General features: G+C 39.2%; 1 protein-coding gene and 1 long non-coding RNA gene across 2 annotated transcripts in view; one reads left to right on the forward strand and one right to left on the reverse strand.

The window, feature by feature from the left end:
- The window catches only part of LOC120401210, a 255,911-nt gene that overhangs the window by 211,338 nt on the left and 18,137 nt on the right, over positions 1 to 26,436 (forward strand). The window lies entirely within an intron of this gene.
- Positions 18,992 to 26,436, reverse strand: part of SPATA17 (spermatogenesis associated 17) — a 163,770-nt gene continuing 156,325 nt past the window's right edge. Inside the window, exon 10 of the mRNA XM_039530867.1 lies at positions 18,992 to 19,199. Within this exon, the coding sequence (XP_039386801.1) occupies positions 19,119 to 19,199 (81 nt within the window). The 3' untranslated portion in view covers positions 18,992 to 19,118. The remainder of the gene's footprint in view (positions 19,200 to 26,436) is intronic.

Raw genomic sequence — 26,436 nt, forward strand, 5'->3', positions numbered from 1 at the left:
TTGGAATAGTTTGGATTTGGAGCTAAACTATGTTGCTCAGCCTATCTTTAGATTTAAGCAGTGAGGAACAGATCTTGAAAGATCTGAGTGAGTGTCTAAAAGTTCAGGTGTTTACCTTATGGAAGAATCTGTGCGGATGATCTCACAATAAATAGCCTTCTCAAGAAATTTCTGGTATTCTTATTTTCAACCTATCTGGAAATAGCATATGAACACACCTTTCTCCGTGAATATTTTTTATTTATTCATGGTTTGATCCTGGCCAAACCTATCAATTTCAGAATAATAGAAAAAAGAAACCTTAAAGCAAAATAAACATTTCAAAATTCACAAAGCATTAGTTAGGGTATTCTTATTTTGTTAGAACAAGTTTCTTCTCCCTTATTGATTACTGTCTCTATTAGTTACTGTCTCTATTTCCTAATGTATTTACTTTCCTCGACACGTCTATATCTGTACAACTCAGTGATGGGTGAATGTATTTGCCTCGTTTTCAAACACTGTGGGTTTGAAAGTTCAACTTGAATTTGAACATCATCAAGTTCATATTTCATTCAGAGAGGTGGGTGTGCACGTGTGTGTGTGTGTGTATATATATGTATGTATATATAGAGAGAGAGAAGACAAGCTGAACATATCTAATCAAAGAAATAGGTGAAGTCTGGAGCAGACAGAAAAAATACAGATAGAATTTTTACAAAGGGGAGGGAGAAAAATCTAAGGGTAGGTTTGGGAATTGTCGAAGAAAAACTCAGTTCTCGCTTTTTGTTTGGGTGCAGCAGAATCAAATACTTTATTATTTCTCCAGTAATTACAATGGAGGGAGAGAGTGCCATAGGACACAGGGTCCTGGACAGGTCTCTCAACTGGTAAACAATTACATCAAGCCTTTATACCTTTGTTACAGACAAGCTTAGACAATCATGGAGACAGTAAAAAGCAACAAATACATTTTGTTTATACATAAGCTTTTCTGCTATCTTACTAGAAAAAGCAAGACTGCACATTGCAAGGTCGTAATACTTTCACACAGTTCACTCTGTCTTACGTTATCTTGCTTCTACAAATCTCACGTCATAAGGGTCACAGTATGGCCTGACTCTTGCTAACTGACTAACATGCATTAAAATCCCCTTCAAATCCTTATTAATTCTTTCCTTGCTTCCACAGAATAAATACAATATATGTGACATATTTGGGCCAAATCTTGCTCTCCATACTACAAGCATTCACAATAAGGCTCTGATCTGCAGTGGGGATCCTTTATGGGTTTAGAATTTCAACCATAGAAGGCATCCCACATATGGCAGCTTGGCTCTTTGAGAATGGTTCTATCCCTATTCATGAACACTGGCTTCCCAATTTTTGCAAAATCACCACTTGTTTTGTTGGGGGTTGGGGAAAATCCTTTGGTTTAATACTACAGGAAAAAGAGTTTATGAATTTCATACTATTCTGTGAACTGCAAGAAATAGTTGACAGGTTCACAAATCTTCCAACTCAACTGCACTTATCAGACACATAAACATGATATGTTGGGGAAGAGTCAACATGACTTTTGTAAAGGAAAATCATGCCTCACCAATGTATTAGAATTCTTGGAGGGAGTCAAGAAGCATGTGGACAAGGGGTAATCCAGGGGATATAGTGTACTTGGACTTTCAGAAAGCCTCTGACAAGGTCCCACGCTAAAGGCTTTTAAGCAAACAAAGCAGTCATGGAATAAGAGAAAAGGTCCTCTCATGGATCAATACCTGGTTCCAAGCTAAGAAACAAAGGGTAGGAATAAATTATTAGTTTCCACAATGGAAAGAGGCAAATAGCGAGGTACCCCAAGGATCTGTACTGCGACCTGTGCTGTTCAACATATTCATAAATAATCTGGAAAAGGGAGGAAAAACAGTGAAGTGGCAAAATTTTCAGATGATACAAAATCACTTAAGATAGGGCTTGGCTATACTACCCGCTGGATTGGCGGGCAGCGATCAATCCAGGGCGGGTTGATTTATCACATCTAGTCTAGATGCGATAAATTGACTGCCGAGCGCTCTCCTGTAGACTCCGGTACTCCACCGGAGCGAGTGACGAAGGCGGAATTGACGGGAGAGCATCAGTAGTCGACTCACCGCAGTGAGGACACTGTGGTGAGTAGATTATTCACATAGCTGAAGTTGCGTAACTTAGATCGATTCCTCCTCCACCCTCCCCAATGTAGACCAGGTCATAGTTAAGTCCAAAGCTGACTGCAAAGAGTTACAAAGTGATCTTACAAAACCGGGTGACAAAATGGGAGATGAAATTTAATGTTGATAAGTGCAATATAATGCACATTGGAAAAAAATTATCCCAACTATACATATAAAATATGAAATAAAATGATGGTGTCTAAATTAGTTGTTACCACTCAAGAAAGAGATCTTGGAGTCATTGTGGATAGTTCTCTGAAAACATCTGCTTCATGTGCAGTGACAGTCAAAAAAAAGTGAACAGAATGTTAGGAACCATTAGGAAAATATCATAATGCTACTATATAAATCCATGATATGCCCACGACTTGAATAGTGTATGCAGTTCAGCTTACCTGGTTTCAAAAAAGATATACTGGAGTTGGAAAAGGTGCAGAGAAGGGCAATGAAGATGAATAGGGGTATGGAGCAGCTTCATACAAGGAGAGATTAAAAAGACTGGGATTGTTCAGTTTAGAAAAGAGATACTTAAGGGGAGTTATGATAGAGGTCTTATAAAATCATGAATGGCATGGACAAAGTGAATAGGAAAGTGTTATTTACCCCATACATAAGACAAGAATTAGGGGTCACCTGATGAAATAAGTAGGTTGCAGGTTCAAAACAAACAAAAGGACATATGTCTTCACACAGTGCACAGTCAACCTGTGGAACTCATTGCCTTGGGGTGTTGTGAAGGCCCAAAATATAAATGGGTCCAAAAAAGAATTAGATAAGTTCATGGAGGATAAGTCCATCAATGGCTATTAACGAAGATGAACAGGGGACCATAGTCCATGCTCCAGGTGTCACTAAACTGCCAACTGCCAGAAACACCTGGCATTGGCCACTGTCGGAAGACAGGATACTGGGCTAGATGGACCATTGGTCTGACTCAGTATGATCTTTCTTATGTTCTCACCCATACCTGATAACAGTTATTGGCAAAATGGCTAAGCATTGCAAAATGTGTACGTAGTAAAATCAGAAAATGCTCTGTAGGCCTAACTCTCTAGCTGAGATCCTCTTTCAGTTCAGGTGGTAGCAGCCTAACAGTTTGCTTCTGGAGCAGGAGGGTATGAGTCCTATTGCAGCTGCTGCTGTGAAATTCCAAATGGCTGTGATGTGGAGCATTATGACAAACATGATGTTTCTAATTGGCCACAGATGTATTACAATATGTGTTTTTATTATGAGAGAAATGGGAGTGGGCTACATATAGATACAGCAGAAGTTCTCTGTCATTTTATTTAATATTATACTTGAAGAATAATGCAGTCTTCAGTATAAAATATTGTATTAAATAGAGGATAACTGTACTTTGAATAGATTTCAGACATCTTAAAGGGTTTTTTTAGGGATGGATGGATTCAAAGCTTGGTATACTATATGTGATCTTACGTCAGTCTACACTAGCTTTGAAGCATTGAAGTAAGCAGATGGATATATTCTCATAAAATGAAAAAATATTATCCTTACTGTTTTTACAGTACTTAAAATATGCTGCTGAATAAAGAGAAACAATAACTTTATAGCAGCAGGAGAAAATACTCTTTTCTTGCATTAAAAATGACTTGCTTCTGTGGACAGTCAGATCACATCATTTGATCAGACATTGCTAAGGTATAAATTACTGTCATCAAAGACCTTTCCTGATTCTGAGTCTTTAGTAACAGCTGTGAGATATATGACCGTGAATAGAAATGAATGAGAGCAAAATCATATGTTAATCATTTCTAGAACTAGGTCAAACATAAGCTCTGCCTTGATGTTTACAAATACAGCTCAGTCTGTCATGGTCACCCTCTTCAACTGTCAGTATCCTACAAGTGAGGAACTAACAAGCCATAGGGATTCTTGCTGAGGAAAAAAAAGTACATGGAAAATGGTTTTAATGATGAAATCTCTGCACTGTCAGGAACAACACTGGCATTTTATTTTGTTTTCTAAAGTCTGGATTCTGTTCTCATTTACACCACTGTGAATCTGAAGTGATTCCAGGGACAGCAATTGAGTTACTATGTGTAAATTATAGCAGAATTCGACCCTAAATGCAAAACAAACCAAAGCATTTTTTTAAAAATAGAGATGGGATAAATGGTTTGGATAAAACAAGAATTGATGCAGACTTTTGACCAAAATAATAACCCCAACAGCACCACTATTTTTCTCTGTTTTCTTAAGTTTTGGATGAACCACTGTTTTTAATGTCTATGCACATCCTAATTCCAGCCTGGACTGGGATTGCTAAATATCCCAAGAAAGACTCTTCTCACGGAACTTCCTATCACCCTTGTACTTTTCCCCTGTACCTTGTGTTTGTTACATCCACATGTTGTGCCTCATATTTAAATAGATAGTAAAATCTCCTGGGCAGAGACTGTCCTTCACCGTAGGTTTGTACAGCACCTAAAGTAGCAGCACTGGGCTATATGAATTAAATCAATAATAATCATTTCTAGCCTGCAAGGAGGAAGGAAACAAATGGAAACCACACAAAATATAATGGGTACAGGTTTTGCCAGACCAAACGTGTAGATGTATGGGATCTAATTCCGACCTCTCTCATACATCAGTTTCACACTGAAGTAACACTGTGCACTTCACTGGAGTTATATCTCCTACCACCAGTATGAGAGTGGAAACAGACCCTAGAAGGGTAGATAATCATCTGGACTGTGGTGTGCCTGTGTTAATCAAACATAAGCTATTTGGAGATTTGCCCATTATTATATCTGTGCAGGGTCAAACTGCTACCTGCTACCCACTCACACTCTGCTATAAGAGAGTGTGTGTGTGTGTGTGTGTGTGTGTGTGTGAGAGAGAGAGAGAGAGAGACCCAATTTCATTTTTTGTCTGAACAAACAGATGGTTTGCCCTGGTTGGCATGACTTAGTTGAGGTTGGTGATGCTTTGAGTAGGGGGTTGGACTAGATGACCTCCTGACGTCTCTTCCAACCCTAATCTTCTATGATTCCATGGTGGACCAATCTTGTTCTTATCAGCAAGTTTTATTATTGATATTTATTATTTGTATTAGCAACACTACCTTATTGTAGGCTGAAGGGAGTGGGTACGAATCTAGACATGAATCAGAGGGAGATTAAAGGAGAGTGATGAGGAAAATTTTGTTTATTTATGGGGCGATGGATTTATGGGGCTGTAGGTTTTAACTTTTTATTCTCAACTCATCGTTAACTAGTTCTCAGCACTGGTTCTAGCACCATTATAAGCGTAGAACTCTTCATACTTCATGCCAAAATATTACCTTCCACTAAAAACCTAAAAAAATACTTTAGAACTCTGCTCACTGTACTGCAGAAGAATGATTACCAGCAGGAACACAACTATTTTAGCTATCTGGTATGGTATTTTGGCATTTGCTAGATAGAAAGCAGCAGACAGATTTCTTCTGAAGTAATGGCAGGCACAAGTCAGCCTAGAGATACAGTGCCTCAGACATGATTGATCATTGTTTATTTTTATTCATAATTATTTGTTACACATAGCCAGTATGCTTGGTGCTATACAGGGCACAAAATGCAGACAGTTTTTTTCATATTGCTGACAGTCTAAACCAGGGGTAGGCAACCTATGGCACGGCAAGCTGATTTTCAGTGGCACTCACGCTGCCCGGGTCTTGGCCACCGGTCCGGGGGGGCTCTGCATTTTAATTTAATTTTAAATGAAGCTTCTTAAACATTTTAAAAACCTTATTTACTTTACATACAACAATAGTTTAGTTATACATTATAGACTTATAGAAAGAGACCTTCTAAAAATGTTAAAATGTATTACTGGCATGCGAAACCTTAAATTAGAGTGACTAAATGAAGACTCGGCACACCACTTCTGAAAGGTTGCCGACCCCTGGTCTAAACACTCACATTTTCTCCCTGACACTGAGTTACTGGCACAGATCCTGATCACAGTAGTGCTGGTGAAAATCTAGAGTTAATCCTACTGATTATAGAGGAGTTACTTCAGATTTATGCCAGGGTACCTGAGATCAGAATTTGGTCCAAATGGCAGTTTTGCCTAAGCATGTGCTAAGTAGAGATCTCAGGGAGATTAGAGATGCTATAAAAATAAAAAACTCAATAATAATGGGGAATTTTCAACTATGTCCATATTGACTGGGTAAATGTCACCTCAGGACGGGATGCAGAGATAAAATGTCTTGACACCTTAAATGGCTGCTTCTTGGAGTAGCTAGTCTTGGAACCCACAAGAGGAGAGGCAATTCTTGATTTAGTCCTAAGTGGAACACAGGATCTGGTCCAAAATGTGACTATAACTAGACCGCTTGGTAATAGTGACCATAATATAATTAAATTTAACATCCCTGTGGCAGGGAAAACACCACAGCAGCCCATTCAGAAAGGGAATCTACACAAAAATGAGGAGGTTAGTTAAACAGAATTTAATAGGTACAGTGCCAAAAGTAAAATCCCTGCAAGCTGCATGGAAACTTTTAAAGATACCATAATAGAGGCTCAACTGAGAATTGGAAACCTGTGTATACTTACTATTTTCCGGTAACTTTACTTTTTTTACTTGATATTTTTTTAACTGGACTTTGTTTTTTCCTTGTGGTATAATAAGGCTAACCAAGTTAATTCCTGGGGTTCAAATCATGAATTCATAAGTGGAACACATGAACTGAACTAAAGACAATGGAAAATTCTCCATGAACAAGGTAATCAATAAAATAATATTTGACATAGGTTGTCAGAGTGATTATGAGGTCTGTGTGAAAACAGTAGTAGATAAAATTTGTCTGGCAGTGAATATACATGAACAAAAGAGAAAATAGAGCCAACAGTGTAAACACAGGACAAATGTGAAATTTCAGAACTAGTAACTGTGGTATGTAATCTATCATTTAAATCAGCTTCTGTACCAAATGACTGGAGAATAGCTAATGTGACGCCACTTTTTTAAAAGGGCTCCAGAGGTTATCCCGGCAATTACAGGCTGGTAAGCCTGACTTCAGTACCAGGCAAACTGGTTGAAACCATAGTAAAGAACAAAATTGTCGGACACATAGATAAACATAATTTGTTGGGGAAGAATCAACATGGTATTTGTAAAGGGAAATCATGCCTCACCAATCTACTAGAATTCTTTGAGGGGTCAACAAGCATGTGGACAAAGGGGATCCAGTGGATATAGTGTACTTGGATTTTCAGAAAGCCTTTGACAAGGTCCCTCACCAAAGGCTCTTAAACTAAGTAAGCTGTCATGGAATAAGAGGACAGGTCCTCTCATGGATTGGTAACTGGTTAAAAAAAAGATAGGAAACAAAAGATAGGAATAAATGGTCAGTTTTCAGAATGGGGAGAGGTAAATAGTGGTGTTCCCTAGGGTCTGTAGTGGGACCAGTTCTATTCAACATATTCATAAATGATCTGGAAAAAGGGGTAAATGGTGAGGTGGCAAAATTTGCAGACGATACAAAACTGCTCAAGATAGTTAAGTCCCAAGCAGACTGCGAAGAGCTACAAAATGATCTCACAAAACTGGGTGACTGGGCAACAAAATGGCATATGACATTTGATAAATGCAAAGTAAATGTACACTGGAAAACATAATCCCAACTATACATATAAAATGATAGGGTCTAAGCTACCTGTTACTACTCAAGAAAGAGATCTTGGAATCATTGATAATTCTATGAAAACATCCACTCAATGTCAGTCAAAAAAGCAAACAGAATGTTGGGAATCATTAAGAAAGGGATAGATAATAAGACAGAAAATATTATATTGCCTCTATATAAATCCATGGCACACCCACATCTTGAATACTGCATGCAGATGTGGTCACCCCATCTCAAAAAAGATGAAATTGGAATTGGAAAAGGTACAGAAGAGGGCAGCAAGAATGATTAGGGGTATGGAACAGCTTCCTTATGAGGAAAGATTAATAAGACTGGGAATATTCAACTTGGAAAAGAGACGAATAAGGGGGGATATGACAGAGGTCTATAAAATCATGACTGGTATGGAGAAAGTAAATAAAGACATGTTATTTACTCCTTCTCATAACACAAGGACTAAGGATCACCAAATGAAATTAATAGGCAGCAGTTTTAAAACAAACAAAAGGAACTATTTCTTCACACAACGCACAGTCAACCTGTGGAACTCCTTGCCAGAGGATGTTGTGAAGGCCAAGGATATAACAGGGTTCAAAAAAGAACTGGATAAGTACATGGAGGATAGGGCCATCAATGGCTATTAGCCGGTATGGTCAGGGATGGTATCCCTAGCCTCTGTTTGCCAGAAGCTGGGAATGGGCAACAGGGGATGGATCATTTGATGATTACATGTTCTGTTCATTCCCTCTGGGGCACCTGGCATTGGCCACTGTTGGAAGACAGGATACTGGGCTAGATTGACCTTTGGTCTGACCCAGTATGGCCATTCTTATGTCATGTTCTTATGTAAGTATGTATGTAAGACTTCAAGTTATGGTCAGTTCTTTCTGTCCTTCTCTACTGCTGAGTGTTATTTTGGGTTGGTAGGCATAGAGTACTTAGGGGTTATATGAGTAGGCTTGGCAGAATTCAATTTTAATTTTGTTATAATTTTGACAGATAATATTGATGCTTATCCATTTTTTCCAATTTTTATCTGTTTAAATTTTCAAAGTTTCATGATATTGGAGGGCGGGGGGATGATAAGCTCAACATCACAAGTCACAATATACAAAGTATCAGGGGATAGCCATGTTAGTCTGTATCCACAAAAACAACAAGGAGTCTGGTGGCACTTTAAAGACTAACAGATTTATTAGGGCATAAGCTTTTCATGGGTAAAAAACCTCACTTCTTCAGATGCATGGAGTGAAAGTTACAGATGCAGGCATTATATAATGACACATGAATACACACTACACCACAGAAACACCAACCCAGGAACCAATCCCTGTAGCAAACCTCGTTGCCTACTCTGTCCCCATATGTACTCTAGCGACACCATCAGAGGACCCAACCACATCAGCCACACCATCAAGGGCTCATTCACCTGCATGTCTACTAATGTGATATATGCCATCATGTGCCAACAATGCCCCTCTGCCATGTACCTTGGCCAAACCAGACAGTCGCTATGTAAAAGAATAAATGGACACAAATCGGTCATCAGGAATGGTAACATACAAAAGCCAGTAGGTGAACACTTCAATCTCCCTGGACATTCTCTAACAGATTTAAAAGTAACTATTCTTGAACAAAAAAATGTCAGAAACAGACTTCAAAGAGAAACAGCAGAACTAAAATTCATTTGCAAATTTAACACCATTAATTTGGGCTTGAATAGGGACTGGGAGTGGCTGGCTCATTACAAAAGCAGCTTTGCCTCTTCTAGAATTGGCACCTCCTCATCTATTATTGGGAGTGGACTACATCCACCATGATTGAATTGTCCCTGCGAACACTGGTTCTCCACTTGTGAGGTAACTCCCTTCTTTTCATGTGTCATTATGTAATGCCTGCATCTGTAACTTTCACTCCATGCATCTGAAGAAGTGAGGGTTTTTTACCACAAAAGCTTATGCCCAAATATATCTGTTAGTCTTTAAGGTGCCACTGGAATCCTTGTTGTTTAAATATACAAAGTAAATATCCTTAAATCAAACTCTAAAGTTCTCAAATAGCATTGTTCTTACTTTACCTATCTCTGAATTTTGATTATTATCAATGAAAATATATATATTTTTCAGTTTGAATGTATATGGTGAAATCAATATTTACTGACATTTTACAGATAACAAACTAATCCTTCCACACCTATATATGACTAAAATCTCCTGGATGTCTTTTAGTTATTGCTATTTGTATGGCCGTAGTGCCTGCGGCATCTATCACGGACCAGGGTCCCATTGTGCTAAGTGTAGTTATAGACAGGTGAAAAGTCTCTGGCCCAGATAGCTCTCAATCTAAGTTAGGATGCAGGATGTGAATGAGACACCTAATAAACAGAGGTAGGGGAAATGGACAGAATGAGGTGTCGAAGAAAAACTCAGTTCTCGCTTTTTGTTTGGGTGCAGCAAAATCAAATACTTTATTATTTCTCCAGTAATTACAATGGAGGGAGAGAGTGCCATAGGACACAGGGTCGCCCCAGTCCCGGACAGGTCTCTCAACTGGTAAACAATTACATCAAGCCTTTATACCTTTGTTACAGACAATAGCTAGCAATCCTGGAGACAGTAAAAAGAAAACATTTGCATTTGTTTATACATAAGCCTCTTTGCTATCTTATTTATCTCACTACTAAGAAAAAAAGCAAGACTGCACATTGCAAGGTCATAATAACTTTCACACAGTTCACTCTGTCTTACATTATCTTGCTTCTACAAATCTCACGTCATTAGGGTCACAGTATGGCCTGACTCTTGCTAACTGACTAACATGCATTAAAATCCCCTTCAAATCCTTATTAATTCTTTCCTTGCTTCCACAGAGGTAACAATTAAACAAGCAAGTTATCATGCATTGGGCTACGGTCTTACTTCATCACCTTAATTCCTGACATCAGTACAATGTGTGGCTCAACCTCTAAAGGTTCAAATGTTTGTTTTGGATACATACCCAAAATTCTATATTCTTTTCTGTGTTAGCTGAACTTCTTGGGTCTGAAAAACTGGCCCATAATATCAGGATAATAGCCTTTTTTTATTTAATTCTGGAAATTCTGCTTCTATTCTTGGCCCGAACTAGAAAGTTCATAAATGCATGAAAAGGAAAAAAAGAGCAAGGAATGGAGAAATTAAGTTCAAATCTCAGAATGGCTTCATTAAAGGTCATATTTTGGGGGAAGGTTTGGATTGCTTGCTGTTTTATCTGTACCACTTCACCCTGCTCTGTACAACATCACCCATTCTTGTGAATGTTTGCATGATAGAGGGAGAGGGTATTGTTTTTTCCAACTGGCAACCACCACTGAAAGGTGGAGGTGATATTTTGATGGACTGTATCCCCATAACACATGAAGACCCTTAGCTTTAGTTACAGTAAAAGCCATTAACACTCTGCTTTCCCCTTTTTCTTTATATTTGAAAGCTCTTTTCCAGACTAATAGCCTGTAGCAGCAGGCTGAGTAGATCACACACACAGAATCTATGACATTATATAGATCACACACACGGAATGTATGACAAATTGCAAGGACAATGTTGTGTTGGTAGCTAGAGATATTCTTGAGTCAAATGAAACATCTGCCTGGACAGGGCCGGCTTTAGGCCTATTCCACCAATTCTTCCGAATCAGGCCCTGCGCCTAAGAGGGCCCCGCACCCAGTGAGAATCCCTTCCCTGGCTAGAGGTGCCTTTTTAATTTTTACTCACCTGGCGGCGCTCCGGGTCTTCAGCGGCACTTCGGCGGCGGGTCTTTCACTTGCTTTGGGTCTTCGGCGGCACTTCAGCGGTGCGTCCTTCAGTGCCGCTGAAGACCTGGAGTGAGTGAAGGACCCACCGCCGAAGTGCTGCCAAAGACTTGGAACTCCGCCCGGTGAGTACAAGCCCCATGTGGTTTTTTTTGGTTTTTTTTGTCATCCCTGCCGGGGCCCCATCGAAACTGTTCTAATTGGGCCCTGCGCCTCCTAAAGCCGGCCTTGTGCCTGGAGAATGCAGACAGTGCTGTGCAAGAGACAGACATCCTTTGCAAACTTCAAGACCAAATTTTAAAATGGTGTCTACCTCTGGGCTCACTTGCTTTTTTGCATCAACACCTTTGAACAGTCCCTTTCCAATTCATAAGTATATTTAAGTTGTCTCTTTTTAAGCCAGCAAATGGTCATGAAGGAAACAAACACTGCTCCTCTGTATTTAAAAATACCTCTTGTGTTATAAGCTGAGGCACAGAAACTAGATTTTTGTTGAATAGCTTGAATGAAACTAAAAAGAGTCAGAACAAAGTAACAGCAAGTAGGGAAGAAGGTTAAGTATGGGATGGTTCTCACCTAGTTTGTAACTGCAATTAGGGTCATAATAGGGACTTTGGCTAAACTTGTATTAAAAGATTTTATGATCTCATCTGTAAAACAGCCAAGGCTTTTTGAATTCAACATTATGTATATAGAGACTGAATGTTTTCTCTGGAAGTGCCTCAGTGATTTATTTCAACAGGTTTCAGCAGTTTAGCAATTTCTTAAGCAAAAAATTCTTTAAGGATGCAGTTTAATGCATAATCTCAACATGTCACATTTTGGCAGTGATTGTTTAATGCAGCAGTGTGCTAATGAACTGCTCCACTGCATTCTGTGATCATGAATATGAATCTGAGTACTATAAACTGAACTCAATGTACTGATAAGTGACTGTATCTGATTGTGCCAGCAGTGGGGTGATTTCTCATTAATGAGCTGAGTTGTTAAGAGATGGAAGAATACTAAACTGGCTAGCTTTGCATTGTCTGATCATGTTTGCCAACACTGGGTCTGGGAAGAGGGGTAAGCCTTTTCTATTCTTGCTTACCAGAAATCCTTGTAAACACTAGAGCAAGATAAAGTTCAAAAGTAATGTTTTATTGTAAGAAATATAAATTTGGATAAACAAAACACAGGCCCAAATTCTACTCTCTGTTACCTAGGTGCAACTCCTTCTGGTTTCAGGGGTCTCCATCAGTGTGGAGTAATCCAGCTTTTAGTGATAGCGTATTACACGCATTCTCTGGTGGGGAATTTCTGTCATCCCAGAGCATAGCATCACATGACTTCAAAAGATCCTTATCCCTCTAATATCCATAGCAAGAGAGCTCTTGGGTTCTGTACTATGCAGAGCTACTGAGATGATGAAAATGCTGGACTGTTGAGTTCTGAAAGATATATCACTGATAGACCTTCAGAGCTCCAGCCGCCTCTGATTGAAATGTAGAATACTCCTAAATTCTCGTGCTTGCAGAGGTCTTAATTGTTAAGCATTAATGTGTGGAGCTTCATTGGGTACATTTTAAATGGCTCTCTCAGCTTGAATAACCACCCTTTGAAGACACTAAAGCAGCTGTCTGTAATGGCTGCAGCAACAAATTAGCTAGGCCACAAGAGTGTAGAGAGCAGATCAAAAACATTGGCCAGCAATACTATGGCAACGCTGCCTTTGGGGATATTAAAAGCCAACTGTTCCCTGCTATGAGTGCGGAAACCATTTTGGGTTACAGCAGAGGCTGTTCAGCTGCTTCTCTTTAAAGATGTTTTCTATGCTCACACTGTCCGCTCTACTGAAGGGGGCAGCAGTATTGCAAGATCTTCAAGCACAGAGCAATGGCAGAAAGTGATTGGTGGTAAGAGATGGTGGCTGGTGGTCGCCAGTATAGGTTTTCCCTGAGAGAAAACATCCCCAAAGCTAAGCATCTTCTGCTTTAAAATCCCACAAGGAAGTCTCAGCTTGTAAAAGTATGCCAATTTAACAACCCACCGACTGGCTACCTACTTGACATCACCAAGATTAGACTAGACCTTGGCATCACCAAGGCAGTAACATTATCATGGAAACTAAAGAGGCAAATTTCAAACTGTGGGAACCTGGCATATGCGCCACTGCATCTGATGTGCAGGCATAAGCCATAGTGCTTGAATCTCTCAGGACAGACCCTAGAGCTTAAAGTGCTGAAGTGTCGTCGGGTACAAATTCTTGAAGCAGGTTCCAAGTGTCTGAAGACCCTAGAGCTTAAAGTGCTCAAGTGTCGTCGGGTACAAATTCTTGAAGCAGGTTCCAAGTGTCTGAAGTGCTGAATGAAGAAATCTGACTGAGATGCTAGGGAGGTTCTGGTTGCCTGAGGTGCTACCACCGGTTCCTTCTTGACATGCACAGTTCCTCAGAGACACGCACCGTGTTGTTCTAGTTACGCACCAAGGAAAGCAGCGCCAAAATGCCAACAGTAATAGTGTGTCTCTGACCAGGGATAAGCCACTCGCAAACATATTGACAATATTAGTGCCTCAGACACTTTGATGAAGCTCCAAGCAGGCACAAGGATTTGCCCTTGCAGATCTGACTACAGTCACATTTTGCAGTTATACAAAGAATACTGTCACATTTGTCCAGTGTGATTTTTAACTCATCTTAAATTTGTTTTTTCCCATAGTTCTGTTTTCCTGTAGATGTCAAACGATTTGTTTTCTCTTCATGTTTGTTCCATTATTTTACTATATATTGAAGTTACACTTAAAGGCTGGTAATTGCCGCAATCACAATTATTTCTTTTTTAAAGACTGACACACAGTTTTTAATTTTTTTACCAGTCCTCTGACCCCTTCCCACTTCTCAATTAATTTTCAAAAATATTTGACAGTGGTTTTCTAAGTTTGTTGTCCCTTCAGCAAAGGGATATATCTTCTAGTCCTGCCAGTTTCAAAATGCCCAAGAGTCCTTTTACCTGTATCTTCATCCGTAGCTATCTTAATAAGGTATTCTTCAGATCTTGAACAGTGAAAATAGGCTGTAAAATCCCTTTGGAAACTGTCAACATAGTCAATGAGTGCTGTGACATCCTGGACAAACCGCATTGAATTAAGTTAAACCTTACTGAAATGAGCTTAACATTTTTGGAGTTCAGAGTATTAAAAATGCGACCATGTATGTGTTATTGTGGAATTGTTTTTACAAAGTTTTCTCTGTGATGCTTTTTACCTTAAGAACAAAGTAAGTTTGCATAGAAAGTGCTACATGATAACTTACAGTGGTTGACAATCACTCTGTTATAAGTCTCTGAAGAGAAAGCAAGCAGGTGGCCTAGGGCAGCCTGTCTGTGCTGGGACATATATCATGAAGGCAGGGAACTGTGCAGCCTGGGAATACCTCAGTGAGAAGGGAGAGAGACATGGATCTCCAAAAAGGCAATGGCTGGGGAGCAGAAAGCCAAGAATCGATATTTTTGCTGGACCACTAAGGGGAAATACAGGTGCAGTGGCCCAGAACTGTGGCAAGTGCGTCTCAAAATAACATACAATGTTAATATGTTTGAAGCAATAGATTTATTGATGAGGGAAATCTACAGTGAAGAAAACAGAAAATAAAATGCAATTAACATTTATCCACAGTATACATGGTAATTTGATAACTATAAGTAAGATAGCAAACATAGTTTTGGTACGAGAGATTACCATAGTAAAGTAAATCATGTACAAAATCATTTCTTTTTCTATTGATAGACAGCCTGATTCTGCAAACATTAGTAATACGAAGTAGCCAAACCCCCTATTACATAATTATTATTGTAGTGAATGTAAATAAAAATCTAGATTTAAATTACAATAAATAAAAACTATGGGTTTGCCACATGCAGTCCCTTTGATTTAAACAAGAGAACATGACCACATTTTGCTTGGGCTTTTGCCTGGGCCCAAAGCCGAAAGACTACTCACCTTCTCTCCCTTTCTCAAATACTACAGAACTGTTAACATTCACAGATACATTATTTATGGTATTTCAAAATAAGGGCCTGTTCCTGCAAGGTGCTGGGTGCCTCCTGCAAGGTACTGAGTGCCCTCAACTTCTGAAACCAGCTGGATTTAGGATGCTCAGGCCCTCACAGGATTGGGTTCTGAGCATTTTTTCTTCTTTCTTCCAGGGCCGCCCAGAGGATTCCGGGGGCCCAGGGTCTTCGGCGGCGGGGGGGCCTTCCGTTCCGGGACCCGCCGCCGAAGTGCCCCGAAGACCCGCGGCGCCCCCCCCCCCGCCGCCGAATTACCGCAGAAGCGGGACCCGCCGCCGAAGTGCAGCCCGGTCTTCGGCAGTAATTCGGCGGCGGGGGCCCCCCGCCGCGGGTCTTCGGGGCACTTCAGCGGCGGGTCCCAGAACGGAAGGGCCCCCCGCCGCCGAATTACCGCCGAAGACCGGGCTGAACTTCGGCAGCGGGTCCCGTGCCGTCTTCGGCGGTAATTTGCCAGTGGGGGGTCCTTCCGCCCCGGAGCGGAAGGACCCCCCGCCGGCGAAGACCGGGAGTGGAAGAAGCTCCTGCGCCCGGCCCCACAAGAGTTTTCCGGGCCCCCCGGAGCGAGTGAAGGACCCCGCTCCACGGGCCCCGAAAAACTCTGGTGGGGGCCCCTGTGGGGCTCGGAGCCTGGGGCAAATTGCCCCTCTTGCCCCCCCCTCTGGGCGGCCCTGCTTTCTTCTCTTCAGCAGTGGGCTTGTTGTCTGGGCTTAAGCCTCTTCTACTTTTTGTACTCTGGTTTCAGTAACCGTTATTGACTGGAATTTGGGTAGCTAGTGGGAAAACTATTGTACTGTGCCTTCATAATAAAAAAACACTTTAACTTAATAAACTGGTAGTGGGGTGTATGTTTGTATATGTCTGTATAATTAGTGTAAGAGAGGAGAAAAACAATCAATGAGTAGAGCAGTCATTGGAATACTTGTGTGAAATCAATTTTTTTAGGCTAACTTCACCTGCACATCTCTAAAAGAGATCCTGCAGAGTTCCTGGACCTTTTCCCTGATTGAACTCCATCCCCAAGGTAAGGTACCAATGTGTACTTATTATTTTTCTAGACAAGGGGGAAAAGTATTATATTCACCATCAAAATTAACATGACATTTTCACTGTTCAGCAGAATACTATGCTTGCATGAGAAGTGAGAGAAAGGATTCAGAAATTGAACCTTGGGCCCTGGAGTGGCAGCACAGTATATTAGGGGCTAACCATGACTATGAATTAACTAAATTCTATATCATCCCATGCTGAAATGGAGAGCATTGTCTTCTCTACAAAAAATACATTTGGAGAAAGAAGTGACAGGTAATGAAGTTATTACTTCACTGTGTTTGTGGAGCTGTCTCTTACGCTAATAAAATCCACAGACATACCTTGTGTGTAAGAAAGCTTATGGGAAGTGGCCTGTTGTGTTCAAAAAAATTAAACGAATGAGGGTTAAAAGAATGAGAGAGAGAGCTGAGTCAAACAGTGAGAGTGAATTGAAAGTACTCTTTTTAACCTTAATCTATGTTGAGAACTGTCAGCTGTTGAAAACACTAGCATCTGCAATGATGGTCTGTATGGGTAGGTTTTGTTTATCCTGGGGTCAGAGATATTAAAAGAAAGAAAGATTAATCTGATAAAGGTATTGCCATTTCTAATCGAAGTGATGGGAAAATGTGGTATGGAGGTAAGAGGCAACACAGGGTGAGTTATTGTGAAGTGATGAACTACCTTGAAGCTGCAGCAATCAAATAGATAGCTCTCACATCTAAAAATTACTGTGGCATCTTTATTCATCAACAGTTTTGTGCAAGTGTTTCATGCTCAGCCCCCTCCACAAAGCACAGAAGCACTCCGATTTATTTGGTGAAATTAAATCCTAACTGAAGGGACTGGTCTGAGGTTGCTGTTTCTCACTTACCAGAATTAAAGGACATTCATTTCCTGTGGCAACTCAGAAAGACAAACTTTTACAAGCTGGAATTTGCTAAGAAATTAAAAAGTACAAAAGAACAAAAATACAGTCCTCCTTTCTTGTCTCAAATGCTGACCTCTTTGTTTAGTACCACTGTCATTTATAAAATGTGGCATATGTTTTTCCTCCCATCTCCGAGGATTCTCCTGTCCTCTGGTTCCCGCAAGTCTCAGACTTTCTGAAATGGGATTGGAAATATTTTGGCCCGGTCTATACTAGTACATAAACTATTTTCAATACTGGTTCAGGTAGACTTGGTGCTGCAAACCTCTGTCAGCAATGGTTCAATTCCTAGTATAGAGACACCCCTTTGTGTGCATAACACCAGACATTAATGGGAGTTGCGTGCTCATTTGGAAAGGACAGTAGACCCACATTATAAAAAAATCAATAAAAAAAGTTTTTTTCGGTTGAGAAGCGTAGTTGCAAATATTCCAGATTACAAGAGGAGAAAAATACAGTCTCTCTCCAAGCATTCAGACAGCAAAGTGCTATGAAAACAGAATCCACTGATGTTATTTGAAGAAATAAATTATAGCCCAGTCCTGCAAGGTATTGAACTCCTCCTCCCAGGAGGTGATTGAGCACTCTCGATTCGCATTACAGTTAATGGTACCAAGGGTGCTCACAACTTTGCAGGGGCATGCTCTAGTGAAAATGCATGTGGGATATGGTGACCTGAATGAATTTTGTGTGATCAAAAATGTGTTCATCCTTAACCATCTATAATGTGGTTGTTTTGCAACATATCCTCCCATGTGCCAGTCTTTTTATCACAAGAGGTTTTTTGGATCAGGAGTAAAATGCAATACATAGAATATTGTAAATATGTATAAATGGATTTGCCTACAAGCTAATATGTGAAAGTGTTACAGAATTGCAGTTTTTCTTTCTTAACTCTGCAGAGTTATAACAAGCACAGAAAAGTTGAAGGATTTAAAGCAGTAATATCTGTATAAATGGCCCAATCCAGCTCCCCTGGGAGCCATTGATTGTAAAAGACGTTGTTTAGGCCCCAAGGGAGAAAATTTCAACATTTGTAGATTCTTCCATGAGTTATATTTCAAGGTTTACATGTTTCAGAGAAAATAATATTTATGTTGTAGTTAACACGTTACATAATTCTAATAAACACAGTTGCTGGATCTTATCCGTGATTTTTCCATTAATTTCTCTCTCTCTCTCTCTCTCTCTCTCTCTCTCTCTAAATGAAGTATTTTATAAAAGAGTTATGAGTCAGACAGTTTTCCTAATTCATTACATTTGCCAGAACTATAAAAAGATTTTTAATATTAAAAACTGCATTTCTAAAAGATCAAGTAGTGTGATACTACTTTATTATAGGTGTAGCATACAACATTTTATGGAAAACATTTACAGTCCCTGGAGTAAAGTTAATCAACATTATGCTTTGCATTTTCTCAAAGATCTTTATTGCTAGCTTTATAGCTTATCAGAAGTTCTTATCCTGGATAGATACAGTATAGATAGATGTTTACACTATTTGCCCAGCTTTGGAATATGTTTGTCCAAACTTATCAAAGAGATCAATGGATGGTAACACTGTTTCGAAGTCCTAGAAAAAACAGAGAGAAAAAGACAGTAAAGTTTGGGTATTTGTGTTTGTTTTTTTCACTTTCATTTTTTAGTATAGTTAATAGGTCTATAGATATTGTACAGTTCCACTGGTCTTTCTTCCATTTTAATTTTCCTGTTACACAAGGTAAAATTTAGGATGTAAATTATGCACAAAAATATTTAAGACCTATGCTGAAGCTTACATATGACATTGTGAAACACGTCAACATGTACATTATAGATCGGGGAGAAAATTCTGGCTCAATAGACTGAATTAAAAATAAATCTGTATTATAAACTGTACATAACTGTAAGTATTGTAAATTGTATTTCTCTGCCACACAGACTGAATGTTATAGCCTTTTGCAAATCATGGTGCACTAAACGCATCCTCCTGTCTGGAAAACAGTTAAGCAAAAAATGCCTCAAATAAGATCCAGTAGGATTTTCTTAAAATATTTAAAATGTTCCCCGTTTACAAAAAGTAAAATAGGGATGTTCAGTTAGTAAGTAGACGAGAACTGGTATAAAATAATGATCAAATATAGAAATAAGAAAAGAAATTAAAAAACAACATCAATTGGCCATGGACCCACATATGGCAGAAAAGATACAGGACTGAATACTGCTTGCCTTATTCACATGAACAGTCATATTTTCTTTTAGGGGGATACTTGCATGAGTAAAGTGAATGAGATTTGGCACACCAAGTACAGGTGAATTTGTGCTGTAATGGTAGTGGTATAATGCAAATATAATCCACAAGCAACCAAGCCAAATGGCTTCAGGATTCTAAGTTATTTTGCCCAATGCGCACTAATTAACCTGACTGTGAGCAGCCACAGCGCGTTCCCATTGCACTAGAAAGTCCCAAGTGTTGGAGTCAATGGGTTAAAGTGATCATAACAAGAGGTGTGTTGGCCTCTTTTTCATGGATCCTGAAAAAAATGCTAGTATCATCAGCAAAACTAAAGCTTTGCATTGTATTAACATTTCACTCAGGGGAATCTTCTTTTTGGATGGAAGGATATCCAGGGTGGAGTCCAGAGAGAGACTCAAAGCGAAAAACTGAGCTGTTCAATACAATTCCATTTCACAAAAACATTCCCAAGGTTTTATTTTCTTTTCAGTGCAGAACAAAAACATATTTCGAAAGTTGTTGTGAAACAGAATGGTCGTTCTCTGGCCCACTCTACTTTTGACTCCAACCCGGCACTGAGTACTATGCAGATCTATCCTTATGCTCACGTGGAACCCTACTGATTTCAGTGGCACCCCATACAAATGCAGGTGTCTGCCCATGGTTCTCGGTGCAAGACCAGGGTCCTTATTTGCATACCAAATAATCAAAAGGTAACTTTTAATTTCTAACATCTGACATTTGGCAGCTTCCTGTGCCTGCAAACTCTCCGATGCAAAGTTCCCAAAATAGCAAGTTACACTTCTTAAGTCAAAAGAAAACATGTTCCCTTTCTGATTTGAAAGGTACCATTGTCCCTTGGCATCTTGCAAGATTTATTTCCAGAGAGATCTTCAGTGTCAGTGTAGGTGTAGAATGCCCCATGCTTCACCTTTTTTTTATTTTTGAAACAAAGTATTTGTAAAATAGATTTGTTTATTTTAATGCTTTTTTATATTATTATATTTTAATTTCCATTGTATTTTTGGTACCCCAAGCATTTTGGTGGTACAGGGTCTGTAAAAACTATTCTTGTGATTACAATAATAAATATTGCAATTACTAGCAGTGTAACTGCAAACAGATTGCCTTTCCTGAGACAAAGATAGTTGTACTTGATTTGCTGAGTTCACCATGCTGATATCATTGGTGTAGGTGGATAGAAAACATATGACAAACACAGAAAGGTGCTCTAGTTTCATAGAGACCAAACGGATAGTATCATTATCATTTATTTAGCACCTACACCATTCTAGAATTCAAGAATGGTGTTAATTGTTGTGTAGTTTTGATCAGGAAAAAAATATTTTTAATGTTCATGTAGAAAAATCAATTACTCTTCATTTTAATTTTTAAGAAATTGTAAAAGGTTAAAATACACACTAAAGGAAAAAAGGCTACTATCAAACACCCACCCCTTTTATCAGGAAAAAATTGGGAATGGTGGTTTTGAACATTGAAGAAGTTTTCATTTGGCAGAGCAGACGGCGTTTGCTATTAAGATGCCTGGCCAAACAAAAACAATTGACTGCCAAAATTAGCTCCTTGGGACGATTTAGGAGCCTTTGAAGTGAACGGTTTTTTGAGCTGGAACTAAGCCCAGGTCTAGCTTCAAACCCAAGTCAAAATGACAAAGAGGAAATTTTCTGTACTACTTACTCCCTCAGTGTAAGATTACTTTGGGTTGGCAGCTGTACTGTTTATCTTGTTATTTAAAGCTATTTCACTGGATACTCACAACTGAGTATTTAAACAACTGGCTCTGATCGTGGCGACAGCAGTTATGTTTGACCACATCTAGGCAAGACCTCACAGTTAGATAGGGTAAATAAATTCACTGATGACTGTGCAGTTAGACCAATTAAAGATGTATATAAAATACACTGAATAAACGGACCATCATGTTTGCAACACAGGAAAAAATGTGAACATATTTTTAGCAAAAAAGCTGAGTAATTTATTTACTTAATATATAGAGCTTAATTATGACTGTGCTCTGCTGGTGCACTAAAAGGGAAGAAGGCATAGGAAACTGTGCCCCAGAGTATCCTGGCATGCTCTCGCTCTGGGTGTGTATGCTTATTGCCTCATATAGGGTGTTTCTATACTGCCTCATCATTTCTCTTCCTTTCCTATTCTTTACTGCTACTTAGAGCAGCCTAGAGACTGGTTCTCTGACAGGGGATCATTGGAGCATAGTACATGTCTGGTCAAATCCCTTTCTGTCCCCACTCAACACCTGCTGGGAGGGTGGGTAGCATACAGCTGACTTTATCTGATGTGGTGATTTTCCTATTAGAGCACCCCTGTATCCTCCTGTGCCATTGGAGCAGCACAAAGAGGAAGGAGTTGCACTTAGCTATGATTGCAAAATAATTCATGAAAACTCAGAGAAAGTGAAGTGAATGCATCTTATTTTTAAACTATAAATTACACTCAAGCTACTCTGTAAAGTCCCAATTGAAAGATACATTTTTATTCTAACATGGGGGAAAATGTCTTTTACATATTCACAAACTGTGCTCATTAAAAGATAGTTCTCTTTAAATCAGTTGTTATATGCATTAGTGAATTTATTTAGTTGTTAGCCAACAGGTATATGCTGTATGTATTGCACCCCATATTAATATATATTACACATTGTGTAATATGTATTGCACCCCATATTAATATATATTACACATTGTGTTATATATAAATGTTAGCACAGACTTTATATTTGAATGGTATTCTGCTTACTCTTATTCACTCATGGTAAATATCCCATAACACACTGCAAAGCGGAAGTCAGCTTTGGTAATAGCAAATACAAAATCTGTCAAAATCAAGATACATACGTTCAATGTCCTAGTACCGATACTTCCACGGGCAACTGCTTTGGAATATGGTATCCAAACAGAGACAAAGTACGTAACAAAACAATAAGTTAAGGAATCATTACAAACTGGTGGGTTGGATTTTAGTGACATAGAGAGAGTTTTGTACCTTGTAAAACTATACTGTAAATTAGGGTGACTAGACAGCAAGTGTGAAAAATCGGGACGGGGTGAGGGGTAATAGGAGCCTATATAAGAAAAAGACCCCAAAATCGGGACTGCTCCTATAAAATCGGGACATCTGGTCACCCTACTATAAATATAGCTTGTTTAAATGCATATTTCCAAAGCATACTTCTGTGTAAGATGAACATGCTGTGAGATAAGAATTACTTCCCAGAAAGAGGGCATTCATGTTTCCTTTACGTATGGTACTGTTTTGTCTTTAGACAATAAATTTGTCTGAGTTTGGTTATTTGGTCTCTTGAACATTTTTCAAAATGAACTACAAGTGTATTCAATCAATTGGCTATACAATTAATCAACACAGTCAAAAGGCTCTCACCACAAAAACTCAATAGCAATATGTAAGCAGGGCCATTTTCCAGATGGCATACCTGTGATTGATTTTTTTCCAGCTGCATTTGCCATTTCCTATGCATTTCCTATAACAGGTATAATAGAAGATAATGAAATAGAGGACTAGATCCTCCAGTCCAGTGTGGCCACTTTGCAACGTACTATTGGTGGATTCTGCATATGGAGTCGGTGTGTCTATCCCTGAGATGATTACCCCAGTTTAAGTGGATCCTTAAGTGACACAAATATAGTGTACAGAATCCTACACCACCTCCCCTTCCAGCTGCTTATATTGGGGGCATGAATGGAGGAAAAGAGGTATGGTCCACACTATCTTTTAACTTGTCAATCCTTGTCAATAAAGTAGGCAGAAAGCAGCACCTACCTACCTCCCAAACTTTTGGATGCTAAGGCCAGAGGGGACTATTATGATCATCTACTCTGACTTCCTGCATCACACAGACCATAGAATTTCCCTCCATAATTCTGCATTAAGCCCGTAATTAACTATGAAGCTGATGGGCAGTTGCTGAACTTGGAACATTATGGCTTGTGATGTGAACTTTGAATGTCCTTTGTCTATGGTGATAAAGTTCCATTTTTAAAGAGGTACCTAAATATAGATTGCCATGACAGACTGGAACAGCTCCACATACTTCTTCTCCAAAGGTTAATTGTGTAACCTCTGCAATAAACAACATTCTCCCTAGACTCGTGATCCACAGACCAAGGTTTCTTCTGAACCAACTTGGGCAATCTACAAGACAGCCCAATACATTATCACCACTGCACAATGTCATTTGTGACAATATGCTCTGAGAAAAGGTAAACAAATCTATATGGGTCTCAGGAAAAAAACCTGACATCAAAATAAGTGCTGTGATGACATGTTCTATCCAATGCAAGACATGCAGTCATGACAGTCATATTTGATACAAAAATGGCAACCAGAAGTAACAATATATGCTGTCATGAAAAAAATGTAATGTTATGCTACGTAGGGACACAGTTACCAAAATCCTCACTCTGTCCTTGGATTAGTGAGTACTGCTAGCAGGGGTATTCAACTCATCTCTGCTTAACGTCCATTATGAGTCAATATCCTGAGACATATGCCATTTATTTTTAAAGAAGGATTAAATCAGGGATACTGTTTAAAATAATCATTGATATAGTATGATCCTTTCTATGTAACTCTAGGTGTCCCTGTGTAAGTATATCCTTGATGTTAGTGCCTGTGATAGTAAAATTAGAGCTTTAAACTGAGCTGTCCTCATAAGCCCCATGACCTTTTAATAACCACAGAGATTTCTAACAAAGCAGATCAGAAGTGGGAATCTGTTATAAAAATAAAATGTTGATCTAGCCAAATTCTTGCTTTGTAAATTTATCAGTACTGGTTAACAACATTTCCAACTAGTACAAGGGCTTGTGACATGACAACATGAGTATAACAACCCATTCTGTCAATACAACACAAATGTCATTTCAAGTGCTCAAAACCCACTAAGCTACCCTAAAAAAGATTGATTTATCTGCTCCAATGTTTCTTTGGGGCAAACTTTTCTCACAACTGAAACCAATTAGTGGGCCTGGCACTTGTAGTGCAGAATGTAGGTCAGTGTCAAGTAATAAAAAAGTATTGACTTTTCTCTGTCTGTAAGCAGCATGAAAGGGGTGCCATGGCCTTGTCGTATATGAAAAGAGCTCCATTAATTTCACTTATTTCAACCAGGGCTGTCAAATACTAATGCTTCTATTGTACTTTTCACACAAAGTACATTGACACCAATCCTGGCCCCAGTGATACAGGTTTACAATATTTCAGCTAGTGAAAGGGGTCTAGACTATAATTTTTAATTCCCACCAGTACATTTAGACCCCTTAAGCAGCATTGCTCATGAGAGCTACTGAGAGATATGAGCTGGGACATTAATAATGGCTACCCACTTCTCCTGGGTAGCAGGAACTATTTCTTGTGGATAGCCCCTCCAATTAATTAGCCAGGAAGTACAGGATGCAAATGCATGACAGAACAGTGTTTTTTTGTGGCTGGTGGGCACAGACTGCCAGTTGTGTTTTCTGATGTGGGCTAATGTCCACAAACCAGAGACAGGTCTCCTGTGACTTAAGACTATAAAGTTGAAAAGCTAATGTGTTAACCAATTGGGTCACTTAGCCCCTTAAAATAGGGTATACTAACAAAGGTATATATTAGACATTGGCCTTCATTGTGCCCGTGTGGGGGTATTGACTCTCAGGGAGGCACGGTGCCTGTTGGAAGCTCCCTGCAGTGGGAGAACAGCCCTGAAATATGTAACAGTGTAGTGTGTGATCTCCTTGTTAGCTGTCTGACGCAGTGGAGAGGGGGAAAAGGCCATGGACATACCCCCACCCCTTTCGGAATGGCTAATACTCTTAACAATTCTTACCTTTCTATAGTCAGTTCACTCAGGTGAGTGCAAGGAATGAAATCACAACTAGCTTCTGCAAGGGAGTTCAAGTAAGGAAAAGACCCTTTACGTTTCCCATATCGTGTACCAGCAGAGCAGCCAATCAAAATCCAGCCCATTATGTTGTGATATTGTTTCCCTCTATTCCTTGCAATGTCCATCCTTAACTGGCTGCTTGTCTGCACTTGGACTTAATGGAACTTCTTGACAAGCTCCAAATGTGATGTCTAGTTAAATCCCTAATTACCACTTGCAAACGCAAACAACACTGACAACAATAAACTCTCTGATTCAAAAAGACTGACTGAGTAATGTAGAGGGCAATTTTCAACTTACTTTATTGATTTTATAAGTGAAAATCTTACCCTTTGAATCAACGTGTCATTAGATCTTAAAATAAAAAGCAATATTGCCTAGCCATTACAAAAGCCAATTTTGTATTCTTCTGTATGACACTTTCATCAGGCAACTTTTTTCTGCTTGTTAGTTTGCTCTTTTATTGACAGGAAGCATATGATAATATGTTGCACAAAATCAAGAAATTATTCTCACAGTAGGAAGTCTAGCAACACTATTTTAATAGCTTTCAAACAGAGGAAGAAAACATTAATTGCTGTTTACTTTATGCAACAAATATTTCATTATAATTATACTTAAATTTTACTAAGCCTTAAAACTGTCACTGGTTTACACACATTTCCTCTTGGG

Source organism: Mauremys reevesii, linkage group 3 (genome assembly GCF_016161935.1).
Source record: "Mauremys reevesii isolate NIE-2019 linkage group 3, ASM1616193v1, whole genome shotgun sequence".
Taxonomy (NCBI): domain Eukaryota; kingdom Metazoa; phylum Chordata; order Testudines; family Geoemydidae; genus Mauremys; species Mauremys reevesii.